We start from the raw sequence: 23,682 nt of genomic DNA, 5'->3' as shown, positions 1-23,682 counted from the left end.
ATAAGTAACCTTCATAATCTGCATGGTCTGGGAGACCATTACGTGTTGTTGCTGGTGGAATGATAGGAAATACAACCGAATCTGCAGAGCACAGTGCCAGGCGTAGCTTTTTCTTAATGTCACTGCAGAGATACAACAGACAGGTTATGCACACATTAGATCAAAATTCACTCCTCATTCTGATTCTGTTAAATGGTCATTGCAATTTTGGTTTCTGAAACTACAGACTTTCAGAATGTACTTTCAAGAGAATACAGTGTGTGTGGAGACACCTGAAGGAGAAAGTCTTGTCCTGAGGTGGCGCTGTCTGACTGGCAGAGTCTGGAAGGTCATCCGCAGAGATGTTCTGCAGGGCTTCATCTTTAGGGGAGTCATGCTCACTGTCTGCTTCTCTACAAGGCTCTGTGAAAAAAGAGCAAAACAGTTACAAAACAGCAGACGACAAACTGTTTCACTGATCAATTTTGTCTAACAGATGAGAGTTAGAAGCAACATAAACAGAGTTGGGAAAAAATCTGTAGTCAAACTACTCTGAAAGAAGTTAAAGGAATAGTTTACTGGAATAACTGCAACTATTTCCTCACTATTTCCAGTGCAAACAATATAAGGTGCAAACAAAAGCTATTTTCGTATTGCATTTTATATAACATTAAAAAAAAGACTAAGTCTAATGTATTTTACTACAAAAAAATGAGTAACTTTTACACACTGATTCACTGATCAATCTGTTAATTATTCTTGTTGTATTGAAGTTTATGTCATATCCGCTGCACAGATTTTAAACTGAATAAATAAATACAATAAACAATGTGTCAAAACAATTCACTAAAATGAATTGGACAATGCTTTATATGAGGGGACAATATCTGTACCAGACTACTATAAATCGTTAGAGGCATAACTACTTTTAGTTATTTGCTCCACAATACTGATGAAAGATGGTTTTTCTACAGTTTCTTCATAAAATATGAACATTATTATATGACAAACCTTGTCCAACATAAGTTCCAGCAACTGCCCCATCACTGTGGGTGGGTCGTTTCTCCATGATGTACTTGTACTTGTCCATTATTGCCTCTGCTGACTGGGTCTTTGAGCTCTGCCTGAATGCTGAAGGCTCATCTGGTATACCTGAGATGCATACACACATGATCAGCTTGGACAATGGCTGCAGTGAGTGCTTGATAACAGTTAAATGAAAGCAGACCTTGTGGTACCCTCTCTGCTCCTTGCTCATCTTTTTCCGGCTTGTCCCGCTTTCGCAGCCCCCCGATCGGCACTGCAAAAATGAAAAGGAACACTTATTCTCAGAAAAATAGAAAAAAAAAAAAAAATATATATATATATATATATATCACACAATGTTGCAGCTGTGCTCCTACTAGAAAGCAAACCTGAAGACACGGACCCTCTCCTGTCCACTGTACCAAATGGACAAACATGCTTTGAATGCTTTTGAGCCACGACCAAATATTCAGTAACGTGGCAATAAAACAGGAAGCATGTCACAACAAAAGTGCAAACACACAGATGGGCCTCTTTGCTGCAGAATGTCATGTGTATGCACGTGAAGGCTGTGTGCAAAAACTGATGTGACTGTCTTAATATGAAAAGTCTATGAAAATTGAGGTTGCATCTTTTGCAAGTGCATATTGGAGCAAAATCCTTATTTAGAGTTCAACCACTGCAAAATAAATGATGCAAAACCAAGATAGCTGCATGAAGCAAAAGATTTAGCTTGAATGTGTCACGGCACAGCTCGAGCCATCACACAGTGGCGAGGAGAAGTCTAAAGGAGCTAACAAATATTCGGGCTGCTAGTGTACAGCACCAGACTGAGTGGGAGAGAGCTTGAAGAGCGGGTTACCTGGGAGTTCACCCTCTGCAGTCCAATAGAGCACTGTGTGAGGAACACAGACAGCAACAGACAGGGTTGGGCTTCACAAACACAAACCCAAGCCATGCTAAATGCTAATTGCTAATGAGCATCAGAAAGTTAGACTGAATCGAGTTGCATTTGGGAGTTTGACTGTCCAAAAAGTGTTTTTGTTTTTTTGTTTTTCATTAAATTGATCAAAAGCAACAGACATGTATAATGTTACAACAGATTTCTATTTTTCACATTTATGCTGTTCATATTGAAAATATGTATAAAACAGAATATATACCACAAACATTTAAACATACAAGGCAATTACATGCAAATCTTTAGTGTTTAATATTCAAACATCTGAAAGAAAATAACAGCCAATAGAAAACACTTGATGTTTTAAAATGAATAATAAATTAAATAAGAAAATCACAAAGAGAATTTCTTCAATTAGAAACACTGATTCATATTCAGAAATGCAACAATCCGAGTACCAATTTAAAGAAGTCTTATAGTTGTAGGAAGGCACATTAGAGCAGTGACCATATCAGTATTAGCCAATATTAAACTGGCCCCCATTCAAACAGAATATTACCTTTTTCTATGCCAACTATTTCCATATTTAAATGCATTTTCTAGCCATTGACCACGGATCCACAGGATGAAAGCAGGCAAGTACTCATTACAAAAACCTTCAGGGTATAAGAGTTGGGCTCCTCACCTTTAGGAATGGCAGGAACAAAGCGCTTCTTCCACCAGGGTCTGTTCCTATCAGACTTCTCATCATCGCTGTCCTTTCTGTCCTCAGACTGAACACATACAAAAACATGATCATTTTAAGAAGTAGTTCACTCAAACATTTGAATTCTGTCAATGATCTGACCTCAATTTACTGAAGAACAAAATATTTAACATAGTTGAGCAGATTTTTTTTTTCCTCGGAAACTACAATTTTACAAAGCAGAAGATTTCTTTTTAGTCCTTATTTAATTCAAATTACATTTTTGTAAGAAAGAAAGACAGAAAAGAAAGAAAGCTGTTCTTTTGAACTTTAAATTCATTTAAAAAAATCATGGTTTACATAAAAATATTAAGTAGCATGTATAGTATATGTATAGTAATTATTAAGTAACTGTTTTCAATACTGAAAAATCAGCTTTGCATCACAAGAATACTACATTACTACATAAACTACATTTTAATTATTATAATATTAAAATAGAAAACAGTATTTAAAAGTGAAAGTAAAAAGTGACATGACTCATACTCAGAATTCATGCTCTGCATTTAACCCATAACACCTTAATCCCATAAGTGCACACACACAGCAGTGAACACGCACACACACCGTGAACACTAGAGCTGAAACAACGAATCGATTTAATCGATTAAAATCGATTATTAAAATAGTTGTCAACTAATTTAGTCATCGATTCGTTGCTAAATAACTTTTATTTGCTGTAAGCGGCTCATTTCGTGCATATTTCAAATCTGCGGTGACCAAAGTGTGGCAGTAATGAGCCACCGGAGGTTTTACTCAGCCAGTACAGCAGGAGAAGTAGCGAATAGCCAATAGCTGGCCTCGTTTTATGTCACGTGCTTCCCGAACAGCGTCTCTGCAGCATTCAGCGTGATGTGGGAGTACTTTACTTTGAGCCTTCAAAAAAGAAGAGTAACCTGTAAACTCTGCACTACCGAACTGTTTAAGGGGACGTTCACATATCGCGTCTTTTGCGCGCTCAAGTTCGTTATTTCCAACACCGCACCGCATCGAGTTAAAACATTTCAACTTTTCAGAATGCCGCAAGCGCACCGCGGGTCATGTGACAAGAACTAACCAATCAGCTTCATCCTTTCCCGTAAAGTGACATGACTCATCAACGTTAAAAGCTCAGTCAAGAGAAAGGAACAGCTGATAATAGTTGTATATGGATTTCCATTTTGAAATAAATTTAGTAGCAGAGCTACTGCAAGCGATTTTTTGAGCTGCAAATCCATTTATCCTTTGCTGAAATTTCCGCGTCTTCAAGGAGAGAGCACGTCATGGTTGCTTAGCAAAGGCAGACGCCTCAGGGGCGCTTCTGCCCGATCGCTTTGGAAAGGAGGAGAAAGCGGTGCGCCTAGCATTTTCCACGCGTTTTTAGACGCGATTTGTGAACGGCCCCTAAGACTTTAATTTATGCAGATTCTCCAGTACAATGTTGTTTGCAAATGTTTAGTCATAAAAGCTGATAACATTGCTTTTTAACAGTTAACATTTAAAGCTTTACAAACATGTTCTGTGATCAGTTTGTCGTTTACCAGTTCAAAATTCAGTCGTGCAGCATAATTATGACTGAATGAGAGAGGTAAATGTTTAAAGATATTTGAAATGCACTTTTATTTCTAACTATTCACTGCTCTTTTTCACACAGCAGGTTTTTTGTGTGTGTCCAATTTTTTTTTCTGGACAACCTTCTGATGGATTTTACTTTAAATTGTTATTTCCATTCAAGTTTCATGCCATTGGCACTTTTTCCGAAGGATTGTTTACAATTTCACAGCAAAAGCTATAAAGCTGTTTCCCAGTAAATAATAAAATACAATGCACTGCAATTTTATTCTGTTTTATCCTTATTCTTCGTGAAAATATGTTCTGAAAGATTCCTTAAGCTTTGTTCGGGATGTTAAACTACTTTAGGAGCTCTAAGGACTGCCATGGTGAAAACATTATTTGAAATCTCCTTGTGAAATTTGCTAGAGTATGGGTCAGTGTTCTGATTGCAGAAGAATTCGACAAAGGATTACTAACACAATAAAACAACTCCAGGTATATTTTTGATGAGGATATGACAGTGCAAAATGGTTAAAATCTCTTAAAAATCTATGCTGAAGGATAAAGACCATTTATTAATAATTTACTTTGGGGAAAAATGGAAAAAAACTAAAATATAAGTACATAAACCGATTAATCAATTAATCGTAAAAATAATCGACAGATTAATCGATTATCAAAATAATCGTTAGTTGCAGCCCTAGTGAACACGCAGCCATTTATGCTGCGGTGCCCGGGGAGCAGTTGGGGGCTCGGTGCCTTGTTTAAGGGCACCTCACTCATGGTATTGCAGGCCGAGACTCAAACCCACCACCTTAGGGTTAGGAGTCAAACTCTCTAACCACTAGGCCACGACTTCCATTTTAAATTGCAATAATATTGATACAATAGTGCAAGTATAGATAAATAATACTGATTACGCTAAACTGATAAATCCGTCTTTCTCACCTCTCCTTTGAGTGAATCCTTGCTGGGAGAGGATGTGGGTCCTGTGGAATAAGCCCCAGCCGGTTCTCTCTCCTCCATCACGGTCCTGCGGTTCAGTCCGGGATCACTGTTGGGTCTGCGGCCAGCGGACACCACATCTGTGCTGCGACTCCTGACCAGCCTTTCAGGGTAAGAGTGCCTCTGCTTGGGATGCTCCAGGTCACTCTGCGCCAGGTGGGGGGCGAAGAGGGGTGGACGAGGCTCCTGGTAGCCTGTTACGCTGGCCTCTGGAATGGGGGGGTCAGGGGGAGGGTGAGGGGGCCGGGGATAGTGTACCTTGGGCCGCACCATGGTGCCAGTGGACGAAGCTGCCAAGACATTTGACCCAAATTTAGAGGGTCTTTGCTTTTGTATTTAAACCATGTCACAGGCTAAACTTTATACCTACGAGAAGAATGTTTATGCATATAGATATTTGCAACATAACCTCCAGTTCTTAACAAACAAAACTAGAGCCAGGGTCGTGACATGACATGACTTCTGTTCAACTGGCATTCATAAAAAAGGTTGCATGCACACCGTCAGCAGGAGAGTGTGTGTGTGTGTGTGTGTGTGTGTGTGTGTGTGTGTGTGTGTGTGTGTGTGTGAGAGAGAGAGAGAGCTTGAAAGAGCTGTCACAGTCAGACAGACCTCAGGTGAAAGTAGGCCACCTGTTCCAAGGGTACAGCATCTCTGCTGTGTGCCTTCCAATGCCAGCCCTGTGGCACAAGCTCAGTAGGGACAGGCCGCTGAGCCAAAACGCCTGCAGTGAGGTCTAGCAACCTGTCATCCCCTCACCTTGCCCCACACACACGTATTCTCACAATGTCTCCCCAACACATTTATGCAACTTTCCATTGTAGATTTGTAGGCTTAGACAGACACAAATCAAATTTAGCCTTTAAACACCAACATAATAAAACCCCTCTATCCTACAAGAATGGGCCATAATAGGAGAGAATCTGGCAAGTGCTTGCTTTATTTCACCGCGCACATACTGTTTAGTGGGCTCTTGTCATTAGGCACATTAATGGCTCTCCTTTCTAGCTCTTACATGTGTAAGTACTGCATTCTACAGCAGTGCATGCTGTGAAGTGACATTACCTTCTCCAGAAGAGAGGGGATCGAACATGGCCAGCAGTGAATCTGTTTGAGAAGGTGCACAGGATAGACTGTGAGCTCCTAGAGAGGTGAAAGAATGGAGGGGTGCATAAAGAGATGAACTAAATGAGTAACAAAGGATATGTTAGTCCCACACCAGACATCCCAAGAAAGATATTCAACAGATGTGCAGAATAGGAATTAATAGTGAATAAAAACATGTCTGAAGATAAAAGTTTGACATACTCCTTTCTAGATGGGTTTACAAAACTCACAACAAATTTCGATTTAAACAAAGATGCACCAAGTTATTACATGTACATATATTTCGCTGGTTCTTATCACCATCTTTAAGCAACTGATTTGTTAGGATTATGCTCTCTGCTACCCATTTTCCATCAGCTGGTCTGCAACATAAGCAGACATTCACTGGAAAAATACAGACGGACTAATATTAAAATCCTGACTGATTAAGAAGAGCCAGTAGTTATATAAAATGTTCTAGACAATAACATTAACAATTTTTTTTGTTTTTGAAAGAAGTCTCTAATGCTCACCATGGCTGCATTTATTTGTTCAAAGTACAATAATATTGTGAAATATTTTAACAATATAAAATAACCATTATCTATTTTAATATATTTTAACATGCTATTTATTCCTGTGATTGCACAGTTGGATACTCAGTAGCCATTACTTCAGCCTTCAGTGTAAACAGCATTTATTTGAAACAGAAATCTTCTGTAACATTATAAAAGACTTTATTCACTTTTGAATTTAATGCTTCCTTGCTGAATAAACACTTTTTTCAGAAACTTTTTAAAGGTAGTGGAAATGTGTGTGTGTGTGTGTGTGTGTGTGTGTATGTGTGTGTGTATATATATATATATATATAATTAATGTCATATATTAAAAAAAGAAAAATCACTAACATCACCTCATATCAGAAATGGTACTGACACGTCTGAATAGTTTACCAGCAAGGGATAACAGCTATGCTAACCAGCCAAACCTTGGCATCTTAGCTACCGCAATGAGACTTGACTTTTATTTACTATTTTATTTACTTTTATTTACTATTTTATGCACCACAAAACAGCTCTTATCAGTTCATATCTTAAGGAGTGAAACTTTCTTGGTGCATCTTTAAGTAATAAATGAGTGTGTGTGTATGTGCTCAATCAGACACTTGATTGTGTGTTTGTACCATGAGCAGAGTCCTCTCCATCTGGACTGGTCACAGAGTCTTTGCCTCCAAAATCTGAGCTGCACTCGGAGCGTAGGTCTTCAATCTTATTGGGGATGTCCTCTGACGTGGCACTGATGCCTGCACAAACAATATGTAACAAATCAGCAAAACCTCCAACTATAAATCACAGAAGGAAACATATTACCTATAGAGCTGTGAAGTAGTTCGGTTTGTCAGAGAAAACTTTTTATGACATACTACCTCTGATACAAGGAACAAATGACAAAAAAAACACTTAGTTCTGCTGCCTTAGCAAAACGAGCCTAGAGTTCGACTGTGCATATATCTCTCAGATCTACAGAATAGTTCAGGGAGTAAGCAAAAGTATAGTGTGTAATGATGGAGTGGTGGCCATGTTGAACAGCCAATCTCATTTCAAGCTCTTCATGTATGCGAAGAAACCAATGCCAATGCTCCCTTGAGCACACAAAGAGGGCAGGAGAATCCCCAGGGAGGTCAGAGTAGGTGAACGAGAGATGCAAACGGCAAGAATGAACGAAGGAGGAAGGGAAAGGCGATCCATCTGCCAAAGTCCTCAGGGAAAACTCCCCACAAGGAGTTTGCCGTTGTGTTACATGGCTATTCGTCTTCATCAGCATGTCAGGGAAGAAGAGTCGCTGAATAAATAACTCAGCGAGGCAGAGAATAGCATTCAAATGTGACATGCGAGAAGTTAAAACCTTTGGATTGTTGAATTCTGCAAGTTGACTTTTGCACGATTCTGCAATTCCAGACTGACAGCGATTGCTCATTTGAATGCATTTGATACGCAGTTTTTGTGTATGTGTACCTGAAACGACACTGAGTCCCGGGGTGCTGGGTCGGGAGCTGACCTCTCTGACCTCCGTGTCGTCTGAAGTACTACCCACACCCGAGCAGCTCTCCAGCTCCTGCAATCGTTCCTCCTGCTTCAGGTCTGCAGCTTCTGCAACACAGATTCATTAACTGTAGAAAACGGCGTATCCACACACACATAAAGACACCCAGGGCATCCCCGTGGAGGGCTCTCATTTATGTGCTCATTTGTAATAATGCAGGTCTCAATTGGTCTTCGGAGTCTACTTTTCCACAGCATAGAACTGAAACAAACTCCACAAAGGAAAAAACAATCACTCATTCTCTCTTTCTGGTGTTTGTGATGCAAAACGGGCAGGGAGACAATACCCCACACAGACTGCCGTATGCCTGCTACTGGCACAGTCTGGTTTTACATTATTTCTTATTCACAACTGCATGATTCATAATATAATTAGTCCTGTTAATAGCATTATCATTAGGGGATGTTACAACAACCAAATTTCAGTAATGACAATATTATTTAAATTAAAAACAATTCTTGATACAACAACAAAAAATTATATGCTACTTAACACACTGGTTTAATAATAATAAAAAAGAAAGTTAAATGTTAATTATGTTAATGATCAAACTAAGCTAAAACCATGGAAAATATAATTAAAGTGTTTAAGTAAATGGTCAGTAATAAAGAAAAAAAGAGCAGTGAGTGATGTCAATTAAAAAAAATGTATTATTTATTATTATTATTAATATAAATGCATTGTTTTATAAATAATATTTTATATTTTTTTTATGTTGTTTAATGCATTTAATGCAGGCTGCATTAACCCTTCATGTCCCAAAGCACAGATCTTATGCTTTGATACAAATTGTTTTCTTTTTCTTTTTTTTGCCCCACTTGATTCATTCACATTTTCCTACCAGAAATTGTGACAGAAATGAAAAACTAAATACTAAATATATATATATATATATATATTAGTGGTGGGCATAGATAAATTTTTTTAATCTAGATTAATCTCACTGTGATCTTGAAATTAATCTAGATTAATCTAGATTAAAATGGCTCATTCGAATTCTACCGAAGGCATTCAGAATATGTGTGTTACCCAAATAAAATTGACAAACAGTAAGTCTTTGAGAAGGGGTTTATCAAGCTAGGTGGTGCATTAGAATTTTTTCATTTTAATTTTTATTTATTTGTGCTATTTACACATGGTTTAAATTTTTTTTCAAGTTTGTAGGTGTCAAGGTACAGAAACCAAATAATTAAATGTAAAATAGCACTGGATAGTCTTCAATGTAAAAATTAAATCTACAATCAAACCTACATTTATTCACACACCTTCAACATTTCTCACATTATTACAGTTTTGCTATATATATCAAAAATTATATCTGGTGTCTGAATAATTTTTGGTTTGACTGTTAAAACTACAAAGTAATTCAGTCAAGAGCAGTGAGGGATTTTCATTTTCATTTTCTTGGATTAACATTACAGCAGCCAGTAGCTAAATTAGGCGTGGTCACTTTAAGAGATGATGAACGTATCCAATATAATACACATCCCATTTTTTTCCTCAACTGTTTACTTTCACTTAAGAAATAACTGACAGTTTTTTCGAGCATAATTTCCAAGGTGGATATTTTGACATATTTTGTATGTATTTGTCCGCAAAAGAGCAAAAATAAGCAATTTCGGTGTTCAAGCGTATTGAGACGCCTTTCTCTGCGTGAGCCCTGAACACCAGAACACCGCGAGTACTGAATTGGGCTCTTTCACATCTTTTTGTTTGTTCAAACTGCGATTTGTATTTGTTCGTTCAGGTGCAGGAGGGACTTCGAGGAGAACTTCGCAGAAGAGAGCTCGGTTCGCTGTCCGTGATACGCGGCTCTCTCTCTTTCGTGCGCACCGAACACAGCGCGCGAGTAACCAGCTACTCTGTTCAGCTTTTCTGCGTCTTGTTTTTGGATGCTTTAATGTTTAAATCGACAAGCGGTAAGGCTTAAAAACTCGTGAAAAAGATAAGCTTTCGTGATGATGCGCAGCAGTGACCCGTCAACTGTCCTGAGCATCTTTTTTAGGCTGGCCTCAGCCAGTCGGTTATATAAAATATCAAGGTGAAAGTCATCATAGCTTGCTTAATATAGACCCAGCTCCCAACCCAAATTTGAGAATAGATTAAAGGCGATATTTTTTAAATCGCCCGATAAGAGTCTCACGTTAACGCCGATAACAGCCCAACACTAATATATATATATATATATATATATATATATATATATATATATATATATATATATATATATATATATATATATATATATATATATATATATATAAACACAAAAATAGTTAAAAATGTGTATAAAATTAAAAGAAAAAAAATTGTTAAATTTACGTTCATAAAATCCTCTAAAGATTAGTTGACAGGTTTATTGGCTGGTTCTCAAGGGACACTTTAGGTTAATATTTTTGATCACTGGGGATTTTTGGGAAACCCTCCACTGTAAGCTGTAGTCTTATACACAGGTATAGTAAGTTTATTCAATGCCATCTTTGGACCAGGGATATCAGCTGTTTTGTGTTACTAAATTGTGTATTTTAGCATGGCTGGAACACTGTATTTCCCAGCAGCCAGGAACAGAGCTACATTTATTAAAGAGTTTCATGACTCTATTTAGTAAAGCTCAATCTGATTACTAACACTCTAACCTGAACCATCCTTATAAGGGTTCAGCTCTCACCTGAGTCACTCGGCAGAACCTCCACGCTCCACGCCTCGCTCGTCGTCTCAGAGAAGGTAGAACCGTACGGATCCAGAAGCACCGGCAGACACAGCAGGCTGCCCAAGGCGTTCTCCGCAGCAGCCCCTTAGGAGAACACACACATAAGAAGCACACGGGCATGAGGCGTCTGTGATCTAAAGCAGCAGGTAGGCAGACTGTGACAGAGATGGCCAAAGGTTAATTGCAGCCTCCCTCTTCACCCACAGATGCAGACAATCATACGCGGTATCATCAGGGTTGTGACTTTGAGGTGTGGATCGAGCCGAGCATCACTCATAACCTCATTATTCTCTCAACCAGCATCCCACACAGCGCCTCCTCTCTCCGAAAAACTCCCAACAGGAGCTATCGCCTAACAAGGCAGAAGAATGGAGATGGAGCGCTGGAAGGGGAGGGGAAGAGTGAACAGCAAGCATGGCGGGTGAGGGAGGGAGGGATGGTTTGATGGTCGGGCGGAAGCGGAGATCATGAGCGCTCCGTATGAAGCTCTCCACAGGTCACGTCTCCCCACATACCCACGCATACGCACGCGCACAAGGGCAGGTTTTGTGGGCCTGCAGGAGAGCTTTCCCCTGCTGGCCCTGTTTACAGTGAGTGAGGCAGGGGCTCTGGGCCGCCCGTCTTTCAGGTGCATGATTAAATGAGTGGCACCCGCAGTAGTGAAACAATTAGAATTTCTGCCTCATTATCATGGTAATCTTATCAGTGGGATAATGAGGTATTAATGGATATTTAATGTGTATCTCATAACCCAATCCCTCGGAGAAAACACATAAGGAAATCGCTGTAAATTCACTTAATGATGGAAAAGTCCCCCAACGCCATATTCCGAGGAATGAAAAATGGAGGATGCAAATGAGAAGGAACCAAGGTCAATAAGACTGCAGGGACTGTGTGAATGTCAGAGAGAGGGAGGCGAGAAAGAGAGAGCACACGGAAGACGAGGGAACAGAGTGAAACGAAGGGGTGGAGGGAACGAGACCGACTGAAAGACAGAGGGGAAAAAAAAAAGAGATGGAGAGAGAGATGAAATGTGGAAGCAGTTTTAGGTTGTTCTGCACATCACTCTGTTTCTGTACAGAAATGTTACAACCACTTGACATTTTTAAATCAATAAACTTAACCCTAGTCTTGATTTAGGAGAGGCTGAACTAGAGACAAAATTTATTTAGCCAAAACTGAGAGTTGGAAGAAATACACTGCCATTCAAATGTTTAGGATAAGCAAGATTTTTTTTTTTAAAGAAGTACCTTTTGCTCCTCAAGGCTGCATTTATTTGATTATTTGATTAAAAATAGAGAAAAAAACCCATCAATACTGTGAAATATAACTACAATTTAAAATCTACAGTTTTTTACTTTATTATACCACAAAATATAATTTATTCCTGTGATGCAAAGCTGAATTTTCATCAGCTATTACTCCAGTCTTCAGTGTCACATGATCCTTCAGAAATCATTCTGATTTATCATCAATATTGGAAACAGTTGTGCTACTTATTTTATTTTTGAAACCTGTGACTTTTTCAGAATACTTTGATTAATAAAAAAAGTTAAAAAGAACAGCATATTCAAAATAGAAGATATATATTTTGATAGTGTTAGATATATTTTCTAAACTGTTTTCAGATTTAGTCTGAATTAGCATTATTGCAATAGCAATCTAATTTGAAAGTCTAAATCAACTTATAAAAATGGTTACATTTATAATAATAATGGCTTCAAATATTTAATGTTGCTTAATATAAATTAAAATGGCTAAAATTATAACTAATTTGTAAGAATGTCTTCAGTATGAAAACATAATTATAGAAAATAATTACAATAACAGAATCTATTGCTTTCTTCAGCTCCATATTTGAGAAGTGCAACGTTTCAGCTAACCACAAGGTGGCAGTAATGGATTTGCTGACCATTATGCTAATATGAACCTGGTCTCACTGTCATTTTTCGAACTTATCAAATGTGTTCCCAAAGTGAAATTTAAATTGCAAAGAGAGGAACAGCTAAAGGTTATATGAAGTTTATATGACCTGTATGAAACTAGCACACTAGAAAAAAAATCATAGCATTATAACTGTAGCCATGAATGCAATCTGCAGTATTTGCAGAACTGTAATCGTACCTGCCATCTCCTGAAGTCGGTCCTCATCCATGTTGGGATCAAAGTCACTGCCCAGGACATCAGTGCTCCAAGTCTCACTGACCGTCTCAGAAATGTCCCTGTCATCTGTCAGCCCCATCATGTCCCGAATCTCAAACTTACGCAGCTTATCGTCCAAATTGTCCTGTGTAGTGGCTACATAAAAAACAACCCAGGGTAATGATTAAGATAAACCACTCTAACTGTAAAATTCCACAACAAATCATATTTAGTTTGTTGCGAGAGATGGTGATATACTCTAAAACACACATTCACCTTGTTCATGTTCCAGTAGTTGCAAGGCCTCTGCACCATTGCCACCAGATGGTCCTGGTCCTCCTTCTGACACAGACTCCACCTCCAGGTCCAAAGAAGAAACTGAATTGGAGCGGTTAGACGGCCCTGCAAACAGGCCACATCAATTCATTAAATTAAAAATTTCAATTAAATGAAAAACTGAATTAAATAAAAATATTATATAAAATATTATAAGTCATTTTATTACACAAGGTAATAATGGAAAAGAAAATGTCAGGTGGATTTTAGTCTCAGACTCAGACTGCTGGCTGAAAGTCTGATGCATATGGCACACAAAAGTGGAAACACTTCAGGAATGTCAAAGTTGTCATCGGATTGGTTGAATTTGACAGAATTTCTGGTGTGTGGCATTCTTTAATGTTCCGCCTGGAAACAAAGATTCCCAAAACCCCTCAGGAAACAGAAAAGCTGTTGTGAATACAACGGTGACGACGAGCACTTATCAGGATCAACTAAACGCTGGACATATAAAAGTATGTGAAATATTTAAAGTTTCCAGCATAGAATCTTTAAAATACGTCTGAGAGTTTTACACACTGTTATTATGGCGACATTTCCACACCTGGAAACGTGACGCTGAAAGAAACAAACGGTGATTGGTTGTTTGACATGTCGGTCAAACGGCCTCATGGCCAGGCATTATCCAATAAAAGCTGCCATGGATTTCAAACCTTCAGCTGTCAGTCTGAAGGTCTGGCTACATTAAGACTAGGTGGTTATGGGTCAGCTTATGTACAAGAGAGACATCTGCTGGTTGTCTGGTGAAAACACACCCTCAGAAATGCCCTCCAGGTTGTCACTGCAGAGGGAGAAGCGCAGCGTTTTGTCAGGTTTGCCGTGCAGTTTGGTGTCATCAACAGGGACATCTCCTTGTCCACCGTCTCCAAGATGCAGAGTCAGAACCTACACACAGACACAGCAGTCACTTTCCAATATCAATATACCTGTCAACTACTACAATTAGACCTTCACAGCAAGACAAGATTCTGACCTCGTTTTCAGACATCATCCCAGGTACGGTCTGCAGTGAGGTTCCCAGCGAGATGACAAGCACTTCCTCAGGTGTAACCTCCTGCAGAGACTCCTGGGAGCTAGCTTCATTCTCGCCCTCCTGAGCCACGTTAGATCGGCTTCGGCTGCGAGAGCCTGCTGGGTGAGGAAGAGCAGGGTTAGAGAAGTGTGTTAGCAGAACCCTGCATGAGAACCAGCACTCACAAATGCTCAAAAACCACAACAATCACACAAGAGTGTGGTGGATGAAGAGATACCCCCTGATAATGTAAAACGCTTTGAGTGCTTAGAAAAGCGCTATATAAATCTAAGGAATTATTAATAATTATTATTATTAAGAGAACATAATCTTTTAAGAGACCTGTGGCAAAATAGCTTTTACAGATAACACCTTAAGACGATAAACATCTTTTGTTCCAGACTGCTTTAAGACAAATTGGATTGCTTCTTTTTATGGCTGATGAAACCGAATTATAATGTGTAAAAAACTCTGTATCATTCATTGAAACTGGAATGGATAAAACAAGAGCAAACAAATCAAATGAAGAAAACAGCTAGTGTGGAGTATGATGGAAAAGGTGCAGGGACATCTTACAAAATTTAGGACACTCATAAACAGTCTTGCTTGTCTGAGCAACTACAACTACATTTATATTGCTGGAGGCAAGTAACGTAGCCCAGATGTGCTACAGTGAGAAGCAAAATGCATAGCAGGGACACACACGGCAGACACAGCAAGCGCTGGCAAAGAATGGGTGAAGCAGTGAGAGGCTGGACAGGGGTATTTGTACATGTCGGTCACGGCAGTGTGTCAGGGTTACCCACCAAATGGGGTTACTAAGGGTATATGAGCAGACAGGGCAGTGGCAGAGGGCTCCCAACACGTTATGGCTGCCAACTGTTGTCCTGATGATTATTGGCAGCAAGGCAAGAAAAAATGTGGAAGAGGCAGAAGGGGGAAGACAGAGAGTTGGTGGATAAGATAAACGGTGTGCAAAAGATCAGTAAATGAGTGTAAGAACAGACAGTAGATAATTAATAGAAGTCCACTAACCAGTGTCCATGTCTAAGTGAGTTGTACAGAAGAGATATTAGCTGTTTCAGCATGCTTATGACTCCACTCTTAAACCTCCCATGCTCATAACTGATTTCTATATATTAATATAGATCAACATGTAGCTAAGCTAACAGCACTATGCTCCATGCAGGAAAAAACAAACAAACTAAAACATAACAGATATCTTGGCCAAAATAATCAATTGAAAAAATAACCAAATTACCTTGATTAAACTTTTTAAATACTCACAGAGGAGACAAATTGTTTAATAAAGTTGTTATTTTTGTTTTTTCTTCATGTATAAAAAATATTAATGTTACATTATGGTTGAACCACTGATAGCAGATGGACTATTCTGACGATGTTTTTCATACTGTTCTGGACCTTGTAAGTTACTTGGCTGTCTATGGGACAGTCACAAGCCTCCCGGTTTTCATCCAAAATATCTTAAATTTTGTTCCGAAGGGGAACAAAGCTAGCTTTTACGGGTTTGGAACGACATGAGGGTAAGTGATTAATTACAAAATTTTCATTTTGGGGTGGAGTATCACATTTAAGTTTCACATCCTTAGTGCACAAAACTCACTTTCAATATGAACATCACTGAAAGTAATGATACTCATACTTACAGTTCAAAAGTAAGTCAGATACACTTCTTGACTTATTCAGTGGGAATAAATAATTTATTCAGTCCTTTTTTAACAATTTCAAAGAACCAGACTAAAGTGTAATTTATTATTGAATCAAATTATACTCGATTGTACTTTTTGTAATCAGTCTCTCCAAAGAATCTGCAGCAATCAACATGCGGTGAAGTTAATGTAGAAGCAATACCAATAGGGAGTCTGTTCTTCTTGTTGGCGGGTGTGGTAACTGGAGAGAGCTGGGGCGTGTTAGAGGGTGTGAGCTCCAGGCTGTTGCTCTTTGTCGTGCGGGACTGAGGTACATTGACTAGTAGGGTTTCCAGAGCCAGGTGGTCTTCTTCTCTGAGCTGATCTCCTGCAGTGACACTACGCACAAAGTCCATCTGAACACAGAAATGAGGATAAAGATATTTATTTTTTCTTTGGCACAAACATGCCATCAAGCAATCACTTAAAGTTCATATCCAGTGAAATAAGGCCTGCAAAGATGTACAACGAGCTTTCTTAGGTAATTTTTTAACTCATTCTTAATCAGTGCTAGTAATTAAAGCAGGTGGGCCTCATTATTCAGCCATCATCATTAGTGAATTTCAAACAGTGAGTCTAATGCAATAACAACATAGGAGTCGTGCTAATTGGCTCTGTAAATGACAGTGTGATGATGAACATCTTGCTGCTCATGCGGAGAAGAAAAACATAGGGAAACTGAGGGTTATTGGCTCTTGGTAGTGTTGGGCAGGAAGAGTTAAAGCATTAGGACTGTAAAGGTATGCAGTATGACGGTTATTGCTATAGTAATGGGACAGGTTTGGACATGTTCTGCTGAGGTTTGAAAGAGGGTGAGGTAGACGAGTCATTTTTCATTGATCTGAATCTTGTGTAACAGCTAAGTACTGTAAAAGCACTGAGATGTGTTTGGAATAGGGCTAATAAAAAGTGATTATTCATGTTAAATCAATTACATGACACTGTGATTAATTAAATGAACTGCAAATTATTGCACATCAATACTACATAAAAGCTCTCAAATGAAGAAAATTAAATCCTGCTACAATAATCTAATGCCTTTAAATTGACATCACAAAAAGTGTCTTTAGAAGTTTTGCTTTATCATCATATAATTAGCATAATAACTAGTGTGCTGAATTACATGCAGGTGATTAAACGCATTCATTTTAGTATTGCATTATATTTTCTATAATTGTAGTAAATTACAATTTAAATGGACCATCTTAGTTTACTGAAGGTGGACTAGTTTGTGAATATGACTATGTTTAGGACATCCAACTGTCTGCTAAACTCCTCAGAAAATTCAAACTAAAAACATTTTCATGAATCCTTAACATTTCAGGCAGGAAAAGGATGTGAAACTGCAAAGGAATTTATATAAGTCATAGTGCAACCTATTACGAAACTTCAGACCAATATTTTAGAGGGATGTGATTTCACTGTGACCATGTGAACAACCAATTAAGCTCTTTTGTACTTCTGATGATGTAATCATAAAATCATAATGAAGTTAAAGGGTAAGTTAAGTTCACCCAAAAACGAAAATTCTGTCATTAATTACTTACCCTCATAAAACCTGTTCTTCTTCTTCAGAAGACAAATGAAAAGATTTTTGATGGAATCAGAGAGCTCTCTGACCCTACCACAGACAGCAATGATATTACCACGATCAATGTCCTTGTTACGTTTCTGTGCATTGATCGTGGTAATATCCTCGCTGTCTTTGGTAGGGTCAGAGAGCTCTCAGATTCCATCAAAAATACCTTAATTTAAAAAAATGAACGAAGGTCTGACTGGTTTGGAACGACATGAGGGTGAGTAATTAATGACAGAATTTTCATTTTTGAGTGAACTATTCCTTTTAACTTTTTTCCACACATCTCTTTCTTCACTGCATTACTTACCAAAGCTAAAAGCTGATTATGAGTCATGTAAACCACCGTCCGTGCGAGGCCCTCTAGTAAATTCATTGATGACATAGGTGGAGTCTCGACAGCTCTTCCACCGATGACAACATCCAAAAAGGCAGCAACACATGTCTAAAAAGATGAAAAAGCTAATTGCAATGAGTCAATCCTCAAAAAGAGTGTTGGGACATGCTAATGAACCATTTAACATGTCCTGGTTATGATTGGAATAGCGTACTACCAACGCACTAATAACACTGTTTGCGTAATACTTTGTGCAGTTCTGTATGTATGGAATACCTAGATGACATTTAACTGATGATTTAACTTTTAAAAGAAAGGAGTTTGTTCAATAGCATATTACATTTTATGGTCAGATTGTATTAAGATTCATGAAATTTCACTGGTGTTGGTTGGTTTCCACTACTGAAATGTTGCTATTGTTATCATATTACATTTTAAACTGGCCAGTATGCAATACACAAACAGTCTATGTTAATCTTCATATAGTAACAAGATGAAAAAGACAACAAAAAAAAAAAGGAGCTTCAGAAATCTGGGTTTGTTTCTTACCTTATTAAACTTGGATAAGCTGCTTTTACGTCGAGGATCTCCATCATCTGCATCAGACATGGCTAACTGCTGCAACAACTGCCCCACCTAAAACATCAAATTAGGTTTTATTTTTTAGAACATATTAATATCACAGCCAGACATGAACCACAATAAATATATGTGTCAGGAAAAGGGTTTTATTGACTCATAGGACTAGATGTCTTTCTATAGTGTCAGCAGTGCTGGCTATTTGAAAAAGCAAACATAATCACATTACAATTTATGAATAAATGATTCTTATAATTTGGTTATTTTAAAGGAGCATTGCGTAGGTTCTGAAATTTCTAACCGTTACTGACACCAGTGGTCGTTAGAGGAACTGCAGCCAGTCTCATGCTCGTTCTCAGTGCGCACGCTCTTTTTTTTTTTTTTTTTTACTTCCGAGGAGTGTCCGTGGGTGTTTGAATTGTGCTGGAAGCTGGTCGCTTCTTTCCATCCGCAGAGTCCATTTGAAAACACTATTGCCGCTGTTTACTATAATGGCTGGCGTGCCGTACGGTTGTAAGCCCAAGTAGACGAGAACGCGCATGACGTCACATTTTGTGAATTTTCGCGCCAATTTGGGCCCGTCTCCTCCACACACAATTGAGCCTACAGGCTGATAGAGGCAACCGTGGTGGACAGTCGAGGTGTCATTCTTTTTTTTACATCATGGTTGGCTCATACATGTACAAATGAAAACTCTATCTTAAAGATTTCTTTTAGGTAAAAACCTCCACATAGCTCCTTTAATGAACTAAATTTTGACTGACTGAACTGCAAGTCATAGAATTCACCCATGTTTAACTTCAGAATCAAAAGTTGAAGCAAACTGAAAACTGTACTCTGCTCTGTACATGACCCTCTATATACCATACTGTAAAAAAATTTGGTTTATGGGACTTAAAGCAACACTTGTAGGATTAGTTCAAGTTACAGTAAGTGGGTTTTTTTTAATAGATATATTGTTTTGATGAATATTTTAATGTTTAATGCTATATATTTTGGTACAAATAAAACTGTGCATATTCTACTGTCCTACTGTCAGCATTTTTCATTTCTAGCTGACAGCAGCTGAGGAAAGACCCTCACATTACAGTTGTTTTGTATAATACTGATGCTACAACATTAGCCCCTACCTGCATGAGGTTGAAACGTGCCACCTCATTGATGGGTGCATCTGAGATGATGCCGTACTGTTCAGGGTTGACGATGGCTGGACAGATGAAGCAGGTGAGCAGCAAGTCGGTGCACATCGTCCTCACCTCCCCGACCTCTAACCTCTCCACCCGTGTCAGCGTCTTATACATCTGAGACATAATCCAGCGCAGGCTCTGTGGGAAGCAGTAGGTGTTCTGCTTCAGGTAGCCAATAAAGGTATTGACCAGGGCTACCAGCTTGGCCTCGTTGGCCTCCACTGCAGCTTGAACTTTCCTGCGGTACTCATCTGTGCCTTTCTCCCCAAACAGACGCTCCTGCTGGGCCGGGGTAAAGCGCTCTATCAGTTTGGCTGGATCAGTCTCTAGATGGTCCTCGTCCTCCACCAGCAATTGCATGATGGGCTCGTGGAGGGTTGCAGTGAGGAAAAGCTTCGCTGAATATAGGCCCTCAGAGAAGAGTTTGAAGAGGATGCTGAAGGCACACGTGCCTCGCCTTAACAGACGACGAGGGTTGTCACTTTCCTTTAGCTCAAATTCCACCAAGTAACGTAGCACCTGGACAAAGCAGGACAGCACAATGTGGTATGTGGTATAAATAATCCAGGGATAGGCAACATCGGTCATGGAGTGCTTATGCCCTGAAAAGTTTAGCTCCAAACCTGCAAAAAACCTCACCTGTCTGTAGCCCTAGTAATTATGAAGACCTTGATTAGCTTGTTAAGGTGTGTTTGATTAGAGTGGACGCTAAACTCTGCAGGACAGCGGCACTCCAGGATCGACGTTACCTACCCCTTAGGAGTTGCACGACTACTGATTTCTACTAGTCGATTTTTTTTTTTTAAATACTCGAGTTACTCGACTACTCGTGTTTCATGCTACTGTAAATGAAAAGACAATTTTTTTTAGTCAATAAATGCTTATTAATTCATAGCCTTATGCAACAATTACATATACATTTTCAAAACTATTATGACATTACATATTTACATTTTCATGTAACAACCAGTATTTGTGTCTGTAACAATCACAACATTTTTCATATCTGCATTCGGATACAACGTCATACAGTACTTGATAAGACCGTTATGGCTATCTTTTTTTTCATAGTTATCACTGAACAAGTATGCCGTGTTAAACTAAAATAATTATTAATTTCTAGAATAATATTTATCTTGCAAGCAGAGAGATGTCATTACAAATGTTTAGTTATCATTTGAACACGACTGAATCCATTTAATGCGCACATTTTCATTACGCAGAACACTTTAAGCGAGTCTTAATGTTTAGTGAACTTCACTAAACAAATGTGTCTGTGCCGCGCAAACCAGCAAAAGATAAAGATGCAAACACGTAGGCCAAATAGAAAATGTATCCATATCCAAGTTGATTATTAGCCTGCTCTCTTGAGAGACTGAGACGTGCAGCGCGGCTGTTTGATTGGGGAGCGCGCTGTGCTTAATCAATTCATTCATATCATATCGTAGCCTAAGGTTTAAAGCATTGCCTTTTAAATATAAACAATAGAATGTGTATGATGTATTATTATAGGTGATATTATTCTTGCCAAGCTCTGATTTCTGAGAGATGCACAGAGAGGCGACAACAGTGCTGTTTGATTTGCGCTCTTTTCACTCAAAGTTTACATTGATTCACTTCACACTCATAACTTTAGCGGTGTCTGTATAATACTGCGCTGATCCCCTGGCTCACCTGTTATCTAGCAAACTCCGGACTGTGCCAGCTTCAGCCGAGTATTCAGGCAGAATTATTCCTTGTCTTATTCATTTTTGAAACCATTATCTGTGACATTCGGAATAAGGTATTCGGCTTCAGGCACACCCCATTTACATATTTTAATATTACATGCAACACAGATAAGGTCATAGAAAGTAACAGCTACATGCAATATTGTAATCCTAAAATTCACGTCGTACTTGTACGCATTATGGTTAATGCATGCTCTAGTAGTCAATTGTTTCCAACAGCGCCGACTAGTGGTTGAAGTAGTCGATCAATCGACTAGTCAATGCAAGCCCTACTACCCCTGATCGAATACTTAAGTAAAATAAAAAATAAAACAAATATATAAAATAATAAACAAAAAAATGAAATAAATTTCATAAATTATATAATTAGTACCGTCAAAATTAGCACGTTAACACATGCGATACAGTTTTCCAGTTTAATGTAGTTAAAAATATTTAACTCTGTTAACGCAGGGGCCGAGCCAAGGGTTGAAGATTTGTGTTTATTTAGACGCATAATGTCTTTACGATCACATAAAAAAAAAGAGAGACTTTTCAGACATGTGCTTTAACTTTGCCTCAGTGCAAAGCACTAGTCAAACAAGCACAGAAACAGTACAGGTGACGAGGCAGCTTCAGTATAACAACAGTGAACTGTAGTCAGATGAGATGTTGTCAGACCATATGTCAGTAAAAATCAATTATACTCAGTCTGTCGTTATACTGTGCTTGTAACATGTGCTCTTCAGTTGCACGCACAAATGCAGCAGCGGTTGTATACCATATTCATATTAAAGCGCAATAATATATTAAAAGTTGTGAGAAATTCTGATGCGTGTCAGATCCATGTCACGTTCAGCTGCAGCAGCTTTTAAAGTAGTAGCAGCTAAAACACCTAATAATCCAGCTGCTGTAAACTCTGTTAATTAAAAAAAAAGAAATTTTGTATATTTAAGGATTATCTATATTTAATTTAGAATTTAGTGTCTGATAACTTTATTCAATTTCTGTATATTTCCTACTTGCTGAAGGGCACAGGTAACTAAATATGGCATTTATTATTAGAGGTCGACCGATATATCGGCCGGCCGATATATCGGGCCGATATTTGTCATTTTTTTATATATCGGCATCGGCCGATATCCATGTTTAGTAGCGCCGATTTTAAGTCAGGCACGTCGGCGGGCAGCCCCGTGTTATTGGTGCGGTGGAAAGTGCTGCTGCAGCAGCATGTGAAGCACCCCAAGCCAAAACTTTTGGAAGATTCAACAGCAGTCCTGGGAGATAAAGGTAGTCAGAGAATTTCACTCTGTAAATGGGGTGAAGAAGTTGACATCTCTAACAAACACTGCAGCGTGACGTTACCAAAGTAAACTGTCTCTGACGTTACTCCGCCCCGCTCACAGACAGCACCGCGCTCGGAGAGACAGCTGGTTTGATGCAGACAATAACCAGTTTTCCATCTAACTCATTTGTATTTAGGGATGTCAATATTCGATAATTTCCATGATCGATCGTCGTTTAAATTAATGATCAATTAATTACTTTAATGCTGCAAAATGAGTCTGCAGCGGTATTATTATTATGTGCAAAAGCCACTTGGAAAAAAAGCTTTCTCATCCGAATTAAAGGGGTTTTAGTCTGAATAAAATGCTAGTAGCAGAACTGTAAAATGAATAGATGCGATTATGACCATTTGATTAAATGAAGAGAGCGCGCCATACGTTGGAGATCATTTTACTTTGTTGACTGTTTCCCGTCAAGGAGACCGCTGAATGCGCCTCTTTTAATGCTTTCGTGGTGCTCGTTGTTGTATTTTAAAACGCATCTGTAATGTTTTCAAATGACACACTATAGTAGTGGTGCAACGGATCATCATTGATCCGTGATCCGTTCGGATCAATATCTTCGGTTCGGCACACACGTGACCCGCGGATTGATTTATGAAAAAAAAAAGTTGTGCATGTTTAGTCCACACTCAGTGGTAATGGCGAGCGGAAGAACGGA

General features: G+C 38.7%; 1 protein-coding gene across 6 annotated transcripts in view; it reads right to left on the bottom strand.

Moving 5' to 3' along the window:
• LOC132097599 (GTPase-activating protein and VPS9 domain-containing protein 1-like) overlaps nt 1–23,682 on the bottom strand; it is a 48,457-nt gene that overhangs the window by 8,296 nt on the left and 16,479 nt on the right. The window contains exons 4-23 of one of the 6 annotated variants that reach the window (XM_059503432.1): nt 19,910–20,485; nt 18,750–18,836; nt 18,174–18,308; nt 16,451–16,643; nt 15,385–15,465; nt 14,540–14,694; nt 14,322–14,451; nt 13,507–13,632; nt 13,213–13,386; nt 11,047–11,172; nt 8,291–8,425; nt 7,459–7,578; nt 6,255–6,332; nt 5,133–5,479; nt 2,592–2,679; nt 1,868–1,900; nt 1,208–1,279; nt 991–1,131; nt 273–402; nt 10–122 (exon numbers count right to left, since the gene is read on the bottom strand). In XM_059503432.1, the coding sequence (XP_059359415.1) occupies nt 10–122; nt 273–402; nt 991–1,131; nt 1,208–1,279; nt 1,868–1,900; nt 2,592–2,679; nt 5,133–5,479; nt 6,255–6,332; nt 7,459–7,578; nt 8,291–8,425; nt 11,047–11,172; nt 13,213–13,386; nt 13,507–13,632; nt 14,322–14,451; nt 14,540–14,694; nt 15,385–15,465; nt 16,451–16,643; nt 18,174–18,308; nt 18,750–18,836; nt 19,910–20,485 (3,040 nt within the window). Of the gene's footprint in view, nt 1–9; nt 123–272; nt 403–990; nt 1,132–1,207; nt 1,280–1,867; nt 1,901–2,591; nt 2,680–5,132; nt 5,480–6,254; nt 6,333–7,458; nt 7,579–8,290; nt 8,426–11,046; nt 11,173–13,212; nt 13,387–13,506; nt 13,633–14,321; nt 14,452–14,539; nt 14,698–15,384; nt 15,466–16,450; nt 16,644–18,173; nt 18,309–18,749; nt 18,837–19,909; nt 20,486–23,682 lie in introns of all 6 variants that reach the window. The other 5 variants (XM_059503433.1, XM_059503436.1, XM_059503434.1 and 2 more) reach the window with 5 other exon arrangements.

The sequence above is a fragment of the Carassius carassius genome, chromosome 21 (assembly GCF_963082965.1).
Source record: "Carassius carassius chromosome 21, fCarCar2.1, whole genome shotgun sequence".
NCBI classification, from domain to species: domain Eukaryota; kingdom Metazoa; phylum Chordata; class Actinopteri; order Cypriniformes; family Cyprinidae; genus Carassius; species Carassius carassius.
Note: the sequence above shows the minus strand (reverse complement) of the source record. Positions and strands in the feature narration are given on the sequence as shown.